Source organism: Humulus lupulus, chromosome 6, assembly GCF_963169125.1.
Source record: "Humulus lupulus chromosome 6, drHumLupu1.1, whole genome shotgun sequence".
Classification (NCBI taxonomy): domain Eukaryota; kingdom Viridiplantae; phylum Streptophyta; class Magnoliopsida; order Rosales; family Cannabaceae; genus Humulus; species Humulus lupulus.
The window spans coordinates 3,472,052-3,486,334 of record NC_084798.1 but is presented as its reverse complement, the minus strand read 5'-3'; the positions used below and the strand labels follow the sequence as shown (position 1 = coordinate 3,486,334).

The window sequence follows — 14,283 nt, the reverse complement described above, 5'->3', positions numbered from 1 at the left end:
TTATTATTCTGAATTTAAAATTAATATAATTAATATTTTATTAATTTTTATAATTATTTTTTTATTTTGTTAGTTTAAATAATGTGATAAAAATTAGGTTTATTATAAATATATATACATGCATATTAGTTAGTTTTAGAAATTTTTACAATAGATAAATTTGTTTTTTAAATATTTGAAAAAAAATAACTTGAAGATGATCAAAGTGTTGTTCATTAGTTTCATTAACTAGTTTGATTTTTTTTATTTATTGATTTGATAATTAATTATGTAGTTTACTAATTATGTAATGTTTTAGTAGGGTCGTTGATTGAGTGGTGAACTTTGTTGTTCATTTCGGGTGCTTTGAAGATTAATATTGAAGGTTAGTTATTTTTTGTATTTATATTACTATAAGATTTATGTATAAAGATAAGACTAATGTAATCATGCATATTAGATTTAGTGAAAGTTATGTTTGAAAATTAGTGAAGTAGGCTCTGGGAAATTTGCGTGCTGTGGTGATATAAGGATGGATTGATTTATGCTTGATTATTTTGTTTGTTCATTCCTAATAAAGGCTGTGTATTTTGATAGATTGAGGGCGAAAACTATATATGGGAGAGTTTATTTTCTCAGAATACTGGTGTACTGAGAGCAATTTGTGTCTGCATTTCGGCCTCTATGGACCTTACATAAGTATAAAATTAGATTATGCAGCTCTCTGCACCAGTTATATACAATTTAATACAGGGATTATATATTTTTGGATCCTGTGTTTTGTTCCATTATCTGTTTGATAACTTGACTAACATATTATGGTGCGGTCATAGATCTTCGCCATTAAAACAAACCAATGATTAGTGTGGAAGCTACATGGCCACACCTTATCCCAAATCATATTGATTTCATTATATATTTCCAAATCATATTGATTTCATTATATATTTCGAAATTATCAAATCTATTTTAAAGACTTCACATAATCATTAGAAAAAAAAACCTCAAAAGTAGTTTATAATATACAAAAAACATGTGAAATCTAAGAAAATATATAATAAAAGTGAGTGACTACTCATCACAATTTATATAGTAGATACTTTTCTTATTAACAAAAAAAAAAAAAAACTATTCCACGTGTTTTTTTTTATTTGTTTTCTTAAAGTATACTAATATTTGAAATTATTTGTTTCATCGATCCTTTAAGTATATATTTTGAGATATTTAATTGTCAAGTGATTTATGCAATTAGAATTATCTTTGTAGGTTTCGCTTCCGAATTTGAAGTAATTGGTTATGAAGAAATTAGATGTAGTAATCTTATGGCCAGACCAACCTCTATCAAGTTGTGACCTATAAAACTTAACAAGCTTGAAGTTAGAAAGTTGCAAGAGAATATAATATCTATTTTGTTTTTTTAAGACTGAAAGACTTGTAAACTTGAAAGATGTGAATGTATATGATTGTGTGGCTATGAAAGACATTCTCAAAGGTAGGAAAACAGGAGAAGAAAGACGTTCTTCAGAGAATAACACTTTGTTTGCTAAATTAGAAACTCTTCACCTTTCCAAACTTCTAGTTTGCAAAACATTTTTTTTCAGAAGATTCGTGCATCGAACAAGTATCAATTTCTAGACTTCTAGGTTGTTTGGCATATGTTAGGATGATGATGATGATCAAGTTTCTTTTATCTTTTCAACCAGGTAATTATTAATGCTATTAATGGCAGCTTCTCTCTGTAAAACTATATACTTTTACAATTTGTTTGTATTTTTTATATATAAATATATAATAAATTCTTTTTTTTTTGTATTTAATATCAATAGTGGCCTTAAGCTAAATATATGTGCTTTTAAAAGCTCTGTTTTTGTTTTCTGAACGTAACTAAACATTATTTGGATAATCTTTGTGGTATTTGGTTGTTGGTCAGATCTCAAAGGTACTTGAAGAGCTTGAGAAAGCAGCAACTAAAGCTTGATCACTCACACTTGTTTCAAATGTATATTATTTGTTGAGATTTTTCTTTTCTGTTCCTTTTTAAATTGTTCCTTTTCAGTCCATGTACCAGGTCACCTCACCAAACCAGTCTTTGATCAGATTTTGTTACCTTTTTATAATATATCGTGTGCTCTGCTCATCTCATCACCAGCTCAACTATATATATTCAGCTCCCAACTAAATAGGCAAAGAAATTGATATATAACACAATTGAATTAGTTGCTGGAAAAACTAAAAGAAATTCACAAGTAACATTGTGAGAAAAAGAGGTTATATACGGGTCTCAATCTCAACTCTCAACTACATCTTAATTAAGGGGTCCTTATGCAGCTGAGAACCAAACCTGGGTAGACTCTATTGTCACAATCCCTCATCTAATCTAGTCAACTTTTCTCATCATTTCTGCTCAAGTACTCAGCTCCAGGGGGGACCACAACTAGCCAAGAGAGTAAAAGAGCATCTATTGTCATCAGATTCAGAGCCAATAAAACGACTCGACGAAAATACCAAACGAGGGCTGGACCACGTATGGTGCATGGGTTCCCCTCATCCCAGGGTGCCAGCTCTCAATGCAGCCCTACAAGGACGCCGCATATCACTACAACATGGGCAAGGCATTGTGTTAGTGAGGCCCAAGATACAGGCCCAATTTAGCTTAATGGGGCTCAAAATAAGGCCCAATTTAGCTTAGTGAGGCCCAAGATACATGCCCAATTTAGCTCCACTCTATTGCAATCCAGGAGCAAATGAAAAGCTGGGAGAGGGACTTGGCTCAGCTAGTTGAAGAAGCTCCAGTGCGTGAAAAGGGCACATGCAACAGTCGAGCTGAAGAATAAATAAATAAACAATAGAAATTTCTAAATTTGTTTATTGTAGGAGAATTTTCGACAAAATGAGATCTCACTAAAAAATAGTCTTAAAATAAACATAGCAACAATCTTTATTGACGTATCTGAGATCCCCATTAATTTTATGATTCTTACAGGATACACACATTTTTGGAATTGGATCGAGTCTCAACTTATTGTAATTGTTTACAAATTTCATATTTTATATGCACAAAAAAGATAAAGAATGGAATGAGCAACTAAAGAAAGAACGAGAAGATAATATATGAGTGTTATTATTTGACATTTTAAGGTGTCTAACACCACATGATGTGCCAGTTTATGGTTGGTTAACGATATTTTATAATAATTCTTATTAAATTCAAATATGTGGGACTCGATATTAAATTGTATCAATAGTTGTATGTCACATTCTTGTGATATATATAATAAAAAAAATAGATAGAAAAATGAGAAACGGGAAACTTGTAATAATAATTTAAAACAAAAAAAAAAAAAACCTCACTCAATTTTCTTTCTCCTAGTAATAATTTAAAACATAATCACTCTCAACAAAATTAGTAAATCCAATCACGGACATTGCAGGACATACATAAACAAGAGTGTTTAATTTGTATTCAAATCACACCAATACAAACCAAAACAATAAGAATAGAGGAGTACATAACCATTGTAGCCGAGAGCAACTGGATAAAAAGTAGTTTTATATGGAAGACGATGATGAAAATACTGAATAATCCATGAAAAAACTTGCCTGAGAAAAGATGGTCTATTATTACTAGCAGTTTCTATAGAGCATTTAGACAAGTCAAGGTTGACTTGTTTGACCCAAGAATCTTCCACACCATACTCCTTCATTGCCCAAATCTCAATCAATCCTGGTCTCCCATGAGTCATGGATGCAAGGTTTTCACATAACTTGCCTAGATTCAAGACTTGTAACACGATCTTCTTGTTGAGGTGATTTTATGAGCTTGAAAGTCTCTTTGTTTAAATCAAATGCAACTACCCCAAACTTGCATTGCTCCATGTCCGGATCTAGATAAGTCAAGCTCCAATGAATGCAACCATTCAAGACAATGGAACAATCATAGTTCTTGTAAATTAAAGAAGAGTAAGGAAACAACCTAGGCAATGGAATTGTTTTCCATTTATTAATTCGCAAAGAATAAACTAAAGCCGGACCAAAATTAGTGTGAAACAAACCAAAAGGACAAGATTTGAGAACTCGACCTTTAAATATATCTAATGGTTTGGTAACCACCACCACTTTGAAATCATCTGTTAATGAATCGTACCCTATTCCGACTCGGAATCTCTTGTTCTTCCAATAAGAATTCAAAGGAGGAAGAGGAGTGGGGAGTTTCTTCATCTCCTTTCTCATAGGGTTCCATAGGTAAATAGTGATATTATTATTATTCGGATTATATTTATAACCTTCCACAAATAGAGATGATTTACTCCTTCCCTGATCATCATCTACAAGCGGTAGTTTGATCATTTATTAGACAAATGACTAAAAACCAATATATTTATTTTGTTAAATTTAATGACATTTTAAATATATAGCATCTCAGCTCTGGAATCTAGCAACAGCCAGAGAAAGAAAAAAGTAAGAGGATTTTACTACGATGCTAATGTTGAGAGAAAGATCGCAATATTGCGATTCAAGGGGATTACCCATATGAAAGCGGAGTTTGATCCAACGCCTGGATATAATGGTGAGAGAACTAAAATATCAAAAAGTACGTAAGCATTTTTCTTTTCATTTTGCATTAAACTTCTCTATTCTGGATACATCATTAATTTGTTAACACGTCTATTACTATATCCACTGCATGTCACAAATCTCATCATTTCAATATATTATTATTACTATTTGAAATTTAATTACAGTAAGTACTGTATGTATATATTGAATATACTATTAATTTTCTCGGTACACACTCATATACACACAACACAGCATAAATATATATATATATAAATTTGATAGCACATCTATATATATGTGATTACTTGCATTTTTTCTTAGTGATTAAGAATAGTTAGTAATGTAAATATAGACAAGTATATTGTTTTCACTCTATTCTTCATTATTAACTAATTAAAAAAATGATTTAATCTAAATGACTAATCATCAGGTATTTAAGTGTGAAACACGTATTGTCAACTGACAAAGATGTTCATGATCTTCTTTCAAGCTAGGCAATGGTCTTCGATTGATACGATTACATCAAGCTGGATTATTGCGGGTCTTGAATTGTTGTTTGGACTAACAGTTCAGATTTTCCAGCATCTTTTGTTTGCTCTTTCAAGGTTTTAGCCAGACATTGCTATAAGTATATTACAGTGGTTTTGTTTTGGCAAAATTGTGTGTGATCCTATTTGTGTTGAACTTTAATTTGGCTTTGTATTTTTCTGTATTTAGAATATGCTTTATTTTTTCCCCCATCTTTTGGATGGAATACTTCTCTTTTGGATGGAATACTTCTCTTTGAACTTTAAAAGGTTGGTTAGTGCTCTTACTAGATAAGCAAAAATATCATAGTTTTACTGTTTCTCTTTTATATTAGTGCACTGTTTCTCTTTTATAGTTGTTTTGAACTCAAATTATTATGACATTTGTAGTTTCACTAATATATACACACTTTATTCACATGTCAGGTATTGGTTTTGAAAACAACTCCAAAGTACTAGGAATGAAATGAGCGAGAAAATAGCATAAAAGATGTAAAGAAAGATTGATCTTTGACTTGCTAAGGCAGGAGTTATGCCCCTCTCAATATCCCATTGTCTAATTATAATACTTATTGTTTCTCAACTCAATGCAAAAACAAAAGACACTTCTACCGATAAAACCAAAGTAACATACACTATTGCCATCCCTCTATTGCCATTAATTTAGATAAAATTTAACTCCTTTGAAAGTGATGAGGCAGCAGAGAATAATTAAATTAAAGCAAAATCAGGCTATATTGTAAAAGCCGTCCGGTTTGGATCATAATAAGGACAACTGAACCCTCTTGTAATCATCAATCCATAAATTAAGAGAAATTGGTGAAAATAACCTCTTTTTTTAAGTGGTTTTGCACTCTGGCCTACTTTCGATAATTTTTTGCAAATTGACCTCTGTCTAAAATTCGACTAGTTGTCTAAATTTTTCGACAAACTGTCTAAAATTTTCGACCACCTGTCTAAATTTTTCGACCACCTGTCTAAATTATGAGAGGTCATTTTGCAAAGAATTATTAAAACTAGGCTAGAGTGCAAAATGACTTTAAAAAATAGGCCATTTTGCCAAGAAGCCCATAAATTAAATGTAAATAGGCGTAGGATGAGTAAACATTGGATGTATATATAGCAAATTCAGGGTATCTTATTTATTATTTTTGTTTTGAGAACTACTTTGTGAGAATATCTCTTTATTGTAAGATAAGAATGAGTGTTGTTATTTTACTTATGCTGTTTTTACTAAATATTGATTAATAAATTAAATTATGTGAAACTAATAATAGCATGTCACTTTCATATGGTGTTGGACACTATTGAAACCAGTTAGCATTTCTCAACGAGAATTCATAAAATCACTAATTCTTATTGGTTTGCTTTCTTTTATGAATTCTGCTAGAACTGAGCCTTTCGCACTATGTCGAGTATCCATCTCCATACACCGTACTTATTTCGAACAAAAGTAGCTGGTGTTGCTGGAGGCGATGCATCAAAGATGAGGTATATATGTAATTTATTATATACATGTATATGTATATTTATATTTATATATATATATTTTGATTTAGAGTGAGTAAGTTTTTTGACTGATCATTGGAATAATATATTCAATGATCATTTATTACTCTATATTTGTATTAAATAATTCTAAGATTAAAAATTAAAATTTATACAAATTAAAATTCTGAATTTATAAGAATTTGCTTACATAAATAAATATATGCTTCTAAAATATCTCATCAATGCAATATTAATTTTCAACAAAATATCTCATCTCAATATTTAGTAATTTGAATTAATAATGTAAATGCTAGTTATTATGTTATTCTCTTGTTGTTTTATTATTGTGTTAGTTTTAATAATTTAGAGATTATATATATTTATACATATAATTTAGGAAAGATGGTGAGTTGGTTGATGAGATTGTCATTCCTATACAAGTGAAATCGAAATCTACATCTTCAACTAAGGAAAACTTAGTTGGAGCAGACAAAGCCATTGCATATATCAAGAAATTGTTATCGAAAACTACCAAAGGACGAATTTGTGGCATGGGTGGGTCAAAAGTAGCCTATTGATCAGTATATTAGTATAGCCATTCTCTGTAGCTGACTCTGTATTGTTCTCTTCGATTATATATCTTAGCTAGCTCACAAGTAAAGTAACCAAAAATTATTTCATTTGCAACTTTTATGCTCTCTAAATTTTCTCTTTAAATTTTCCCGGATTTTTCTCTGTTCAAGTATAGTTAAATGCATAATATGTGAATTAAGGAATTAACTAGTATATTAGAATTTAAGGGGGTGTTTGGCACCTTAATTAAAAAACTGTTTTTTGTTTTTAAAAGCTAAAAACTGTTTTCTGAAAACAAGTGGGGGTGTTTGGCATTGTTTTCAGAAAACAATTTTTAAAAACAAAGTTACAAAAAACAGAAAATTTTGAGAACAACAAAAAGTTGTTTTCTGTTGTTCTCAAATTTTTTTTCATAACTTTACTTCTTATTTTTCATCATTTTTTCTTTCAAATTATTTTATCTCATTATTTATTACAAACTTTTAAAATATTTTTCTCTTTGTAAATATATTTGTTAATTTTTTTATTTAAGATTTAAAAAAAAATAAAACTAAAAAATTGTTTTTAGAAAACATTAACCAAACACCTCTTATTTTTTGAAAACTACAAAAATAGTTTTCTGTTATCATTTCTGAGAACAAAATTTTGAAAACAAAAAACAGAAAACAATGCCAAACAGGCCCTAACTTATTTGACTCAGGACACATAATCCTTCATAGTTTTCGAGTTCAACCTAAACTAGAAAGTACTTTCAAACAGATACAATATTATAACCATCTTTTTCATAGTTTTCTCATTCAAGGGCAAACAAAAGAGGCTTAAATTTTATACACCATAATGATTTTTCATAAAAAAAAAATTCTAGTTCCTCATTTATCATTTATGCTTGTACAATTATCTTCTTTGTTTCTATTAGAATGGTTAAGAAAGTAACTAGGATGAGGTTCCAACTCAAAATCAATTGGTAATGAGTGAAGTAGCTCAAATCTTATAAATAGTATTAAGTTTCCACATACTTTCAATGTGAGATTCCCTAACTATTATTGCTCACTGAACTTGGACGTCTCGATCGCAAATGATTCTTTAGGTCTTTTCGGCTCACTATCCCAGAATCACAAGTGGGTCTTTTGACTCTCATTTTTGGATTTGGATCGATACTTGTTAAAATTTTCTTTGGCTCGGATAACATGTTAGAATGTGGAGTGTGGTTTAGAAAGTAGCTAGGATGATGAGGTGTATGGGAAGAAGCTTGAGATTCCAACTCAAAACCAATTAGTAACAAATGAAGTAATCTGTGCTCTTAAAAGTATTAAGTTTCTACAATGTTGACTGTCTTTTTCGTTATCAACCTAATCTGAACTTTAAAGAAATTAGAAGAAAAGAACACAATGAGTTTTACGTAGTTTAGTCTATAAAAGAGCCCTAGTCCACGAGTCTTTAGTATTTAGTAAGCTTGAAGCTTCAATGGTGGTTCTCAGGTAGCATTTAGAGTGCTCTGAGTTACAAAGTTTTCTCTCCAAAAATCTCAACCTCCTACAAGGAGATACTTCAACCCTATTTATAGGGGCTGGGGTCATTAATGGGAAATTAATACAAACTCTCCAATTATTTGGGGCATTAAATGTTAAATTAATACAAAAGGTTGCACTAAAGAAAGAGCGGGCACAGTTGGATTGCACGAGGCCCATTGCAGAAAGTTGCTCACCAACTTTATGGGGAACAGGACTCTGACGGTGTCAGAGATCGGCTGCATGTTTCTCCATGTCATGCGACGTTGTGAGAAATATCGATTGTCGAGTGTACGAACTCTACACCACAACTCAAAGCTCTCCACAACTCAAACAATCTTCTGGTGGCCCATAGCTGCAATGATTGACACCTGACAGTCCCTCTAGATCCTGAGGAAAAAATTCAAGACCTGGAGGATTGGTAAATGAAGAAGGTGAGAAGGCCACTAGAATGGTCATCGAGGCATGGCCTCATCTAGAGACATCCACGCCTTGGAACTAGACCACGAGACGTGGCCTCGCTTGGAGATATTCGCGCCTCGAGGACATACCTCGTGGTGTGGCCTTACTTGAGGCATCCATGTTTGGCCAGTCTACAGTAATTACTCCCCTAATGACTGCCACGTGTCAAGTGGTGAAAACACAGATAAGATACACATTTCGATTTTTGATTCTCTAAAAATCTGACCATATATACACCACTAAAGAAAATAAATATTTTTTGAATGCTTTGCAAGTATGTTCAAAATTTTCTTGTTCCATTAGCCATTTCCATGACATCGATACTCCAAATTAAAGTTTAGGGTATATATATTTCGTGTTAGTTTTTTCTTAGATTTATGATATTTTGAAAATTCATAAACTTTATGTATATGTGTTTTGTATATTGATTATAAAAGATTTGTGATATGTTTATTTATTTGAATTTTCTTTTGTTTGTTGGCATATTTTAGAGAAAAAAAATGTACACGAGCAATATGTGTTGGTAGTGTTTGTGCAACAAAATGTACTTTTGACGATAAAATATTTATGACATTTGTTTTTCAATGTCGTCAAAATTTAGTTAAGATGATATTTTTTTTTAAATGTTGTAAAAGAGTGTCATGAAAAATAATTTATGATATTTTTAATAATAAATGTTATATAAATTTGTATTAATGATACAGTAAAATTTTGTTGAAAATATTCTAATTATAAACCTTTGAATTATTATTGTAATATTTATGATGATATTTTTATTACACACATGTCATTTTTAATTTAAATTTTGTTAATGTGCAAAGTATAGAGTTATCTTAGAATAAATTTGAACTCTTACAAATTAATATTTTAATTTATACATAGTAAATATCAATTAAGGAAACTTACAAATAAAACCATAAATAAATAAAAAATATTAAATCAAAGTGATGCATACATAAAGCTGTAAATATGGGCCGAGCTTTCTAGCACGGCACGAGCCTGGGAGGCACGAGTACGACACGACACGAAAAAATATGGGCTTGGGCCAGGCACGACACAAATTGAAAATTGGTACGGCACGGGCCTGAGCACAGCACAGCACGACAAGCCCGAAGGCACGACACGAAAGCATAAACAAACTAGCCCGAAAGCACGACACGATAAAAAGCCCGATATTTTGACATTAATAATGATAATAAATTTTTATTTGTCAATAAATTAAAATTATTATAAAAGTCTATTATTTTTCTCAATTTTATATTTTTATAATTATATTAATTTATTTTAAGATTTGTGAGTTAAAATTTGTAGTATTTATTATTAGGTATTCGAATTCTAATAATTATCTTTGATATAATTTTGTGCAAAATATTGTTAAAAAGTATATAAAAATATATAAAACTATAATTTTAACAAAGATGTGTATTTGGATTGGTGTTGAGCTTATTGGTTGTTAAAGAAGAGGTAGAGGGTTCAATTCTCATTCTCACATTTTTTGCCAATAATAAAATGGGCCTAAAAGTGGGGCCGAATAAGGAAAGTGGGCCGGCCCGACACAGCACGGCACGACATGGGCCGGGCCCATGGGCCGTGATGGGCTTACTCTTTCAAATATGGCCCGGCCCGGCACGAATTGAAATATTCTAAGTCCTTGAAAATATTTCATAGATTCTAAGTCATAAAATCTAAACTTTGAATCTATCTCCCAAACCTAGAATTTTTCTTGAAACTTACATAATAATTCCCGAGCCTAGTTTGTAAATTATTATACTTGAACAATTAACTAGGGAATTTTTATCCTTAATTCTCAATAATCAGATTTTAATCTTAGAATACCTAATCCCAAGCCTTGCAGTAACATCCTAAAGTTTCTGGACCAAATACCACTTTTTGTCCCCTTTGATTACAAATTGGTAACCAAGAGTAACCAGTTCAAAACATGCATGCTCATGCACGTGACCACTTGAGTATGGACTCCCTCTCCCACGACAGCCTCCATGACCAACCCGACTATGCTTGGACCCAAGGTTCCTCACCATGGCCACCACGACTTCATCCCTACACCACCAAGACCACTACCTCGGCCACCTCTGACCGTCACCACCACCACCGGTCTCCACCACCAATCACCGGCAATGCTAATGGACTGCGCATACCCATCACCCACAAGCACTAACAATCCTCGAAACATCTCAAAGTTCAAGATTTATCCTATAAAACTATCCCTAGCACTTTAATGGGTGTCTCTAGCCCCAATAAACTGATTAGAACCATGTACAACAGCCCAAAAATTCATATCCACGATAAGGAAGCGAAAAAGAACAATCAGAAACATAAAACTACGTAGGAAATCTTTGAATATATACCTTTTATTGTGGTCGGTTCTTGGTGTTTTCTTTCTTCTCCTCAACTTAGTCCAAAACACTATGAACACAACAAAACCATTCGACATGAATTTGGTACTCAGAATCTAAGAGAAAAATCAACGCAAAGTAGGTTCGGACTTACGTTATTTTTGTATAGGCTATTCTTGCACCGAACTCTCAAAACACTCCCTTCTTTCTCTTGCTTTCTTCTACAATCAAAACAGAGGTTCTAAGGACATGTCTAAGGTCCGTAATCCAAAGAAAAACCAAAGAAATGACTCACCTTACCTTCTTCTTCTTGGACCCGAAGTGGTCATACACTACAAGAACACAATGTGTTCTCTTCCTCTAACCTCTCTCAGTTTTCTCTCACATTCAAAGATGGCTGAAACAAATGAGGAAAAACAACGGTTCTAATTCCCTCCCTGGTAACCTCAGACAACTTAAAGAGAAAAGTATAGCTTTATTGATCTGTATATCAAGTTCAAAAAATGAATGAAAAACTAGTACATTACAGAGTTACATTGCCTTATTTATACATATAGGCTATGAACCGAACATAACAGTCATGGCTTACTGGACAAAGGAATGACCAATAGAATAATAAACATGATACACGTGGATATGTATTAGTAGGCATCTATGATATCTACAACAATACCAAGAGCGCCAAGGAGATTTGAGAGACCTTGGAAAAGAAATATAAAGCGGAAGAGGAAGGTACAAAGAAATTCATTATTACTCAATACAGTATATGAAATTTAAGTTTCTTGATGATAAGCTCATTCTCCCTCAAATTCATGAACTACAAATTATTGTGAATGCATTGAAAGAAAAGAAGGGAGGTTGGAGTATGTGAAGTCTCAAGATCAAGGACAAACATCTTTATCAAGCCACTCTAGAGAGAAACTTTACTCATAGTATGGGTGTAAAGCATAGCAAGATATTATATATATGGAATCATTAAAAATATAGATTATTGTAGTGATCCCAACATACATATGTCGTGTATAATGTGATCATCATACACGATACCTAGAAAGAATATCTGAGAGATCCTCACCAGAGAAAGCGTATTGAAATACCTTATTTTTGTCAAGATAATATAAACCTTCATAGTTCAAAAATATATAAGCTAAATTACTAGCAGAACTTTAAAATAGAATCAATATACTTCAGAGTAATTATTTCTTTGACACAATGCATTTTAGATTTAGAGTAATGCCAATACATATTTAATACTTGGATACAATATAATACAAGATGCATGGACAAGTATATGTAATGCATAAAAACATCAAAAGTCAAAAAATTGTTCCAAATGGTGAAAAATAAAATGTAGACTACTTAAACACAATAACTGAATTACCATTGATGAATTTTAAAAAGAATTTTCAGGAAATGATAACGAGCATGTTATATAACCTGTATTTGATCATGTATCTTCAGTGGTAGCCTCGGCGTTATTATAAGATTCTTGTGGATACAAGCAAGGCTTTGGAGGCATTTCTAAACATTCAACATCACCCTCTAACATCTCTATGACTTTGCTCATGGAAGGGCGATCACAAGGCTTCAATTGTATACACCATAATGCAACCACAATCATCTTTTTTGTTATTTCTTCTTCATGTTCCTCATTTGTAATGTCTTCTTGTACTATCATCCGTTCTTTCTTGACATGGTCATACACCCATAAAGGAAAATATATTTGGCTTGAATGCTCTGCTTGTGTGTTCAAGTTTTTCCTTCTACTAGCCATTTCTATCAACAACATTCCAAAACTATATACATCTGCTTTGTGGGAGACTCCTCCAATGTTTTTGTAAAATAGTTCTGGAGCTATGTATCCAGTGGTTCCTCTAACTGCAGTTAAAGACACAATGCTATTCTCCAAAGGGCATAATCTTGCTAGACCAAAGTCTGAAATCTTGGGAATAAAATTTTCATCCAAAAGAATGTTGTGAGGTTTAATATCAAAATGCAAAATTTGCATATCACATCCTTGGTGAAGATACTCAATACCGCGAGCAATTCCAAGTGAGATATCAAATATTTTTCCGTCGCATAAGGAATTATTTATTTCTTGGTCTATCAAAAAAATATGGTTATTCAAAGATCCTTTGGGCATGTATTCATATACAAGAGCACGCTTTGAACCTTCCACACAAAAACCTACTAGTCGCACAACATTGACATGGTGAATCCTTCCAATAGTAGAAACTTCATTAATAAAGTCTTGCCAACTACTATTTTTGGATTTTCCCAACATCTTTATTGCCACAAAATGACCACTACGAAGCGTTCCTTTATATACAGAGCCAAATCCTCCTTCACCTAATTTAATTTTAAAGTCTTTAGACATCTTCTTAATATCTGAATATGCATATCTAATTGGTATGAGATTGTTTTGACTTTGTAGAAACTTTTCAATGCCATCGTACGCTGACAAATGTCGTCTACGCCACTTATAAATGACAAGACCAATCATAAATGAAATTCCAATTGTTGTTCTTGGTGCTAGAATCTCAACTGCAAGGATTATCAGAATAATAGTATATAAAAATGTCACTCTTATATATAATAGTATATATGATTACATAAAATTTACTTATGTTCGTCCAAACTTATACACAACATATTAACCTCATATACATATATTCATATTTGATTAGTGGGGCTAGTATTCCTTTTGGGACTAATCCCATTCATATATATTTTTATGTATGAAAACTAATAATTTGAATACGAAAATAAAGGGAAATATTTCAATAATAAGACAGTATGTTTTGAACGTGATAAGAAAAAATTACATGG

General features: G+C 31.8%; 1 protein-coding gene across 1 annotated transcript; it reads right to left on the bottom strand.

Moving 5' to 3' along the window:
• Nucleotides 1–12,619: 12,619 nt before the first annotated feature.
• LOC133781417 (rust resistance kinase Lr10-like) lies at nucleotides 12,620–14,020 on the bottom strand. The gene has a single exon (XM_062220388.1). It carries the CDS (start codon nucleotides 13,955–13,957, stop codon nucleotides 12,902–12,904), a length of 1,056 nt encoding a protein of 351 aa, XP_062076372.1. The 5' UTR covers nucleotides 13,958–14,020; the 3' UTR covers nucleotides 12,620–12,901.
• Between the last annotated feature and the right edge of the window lie 263 nt (nucleotides 14,021–14,283).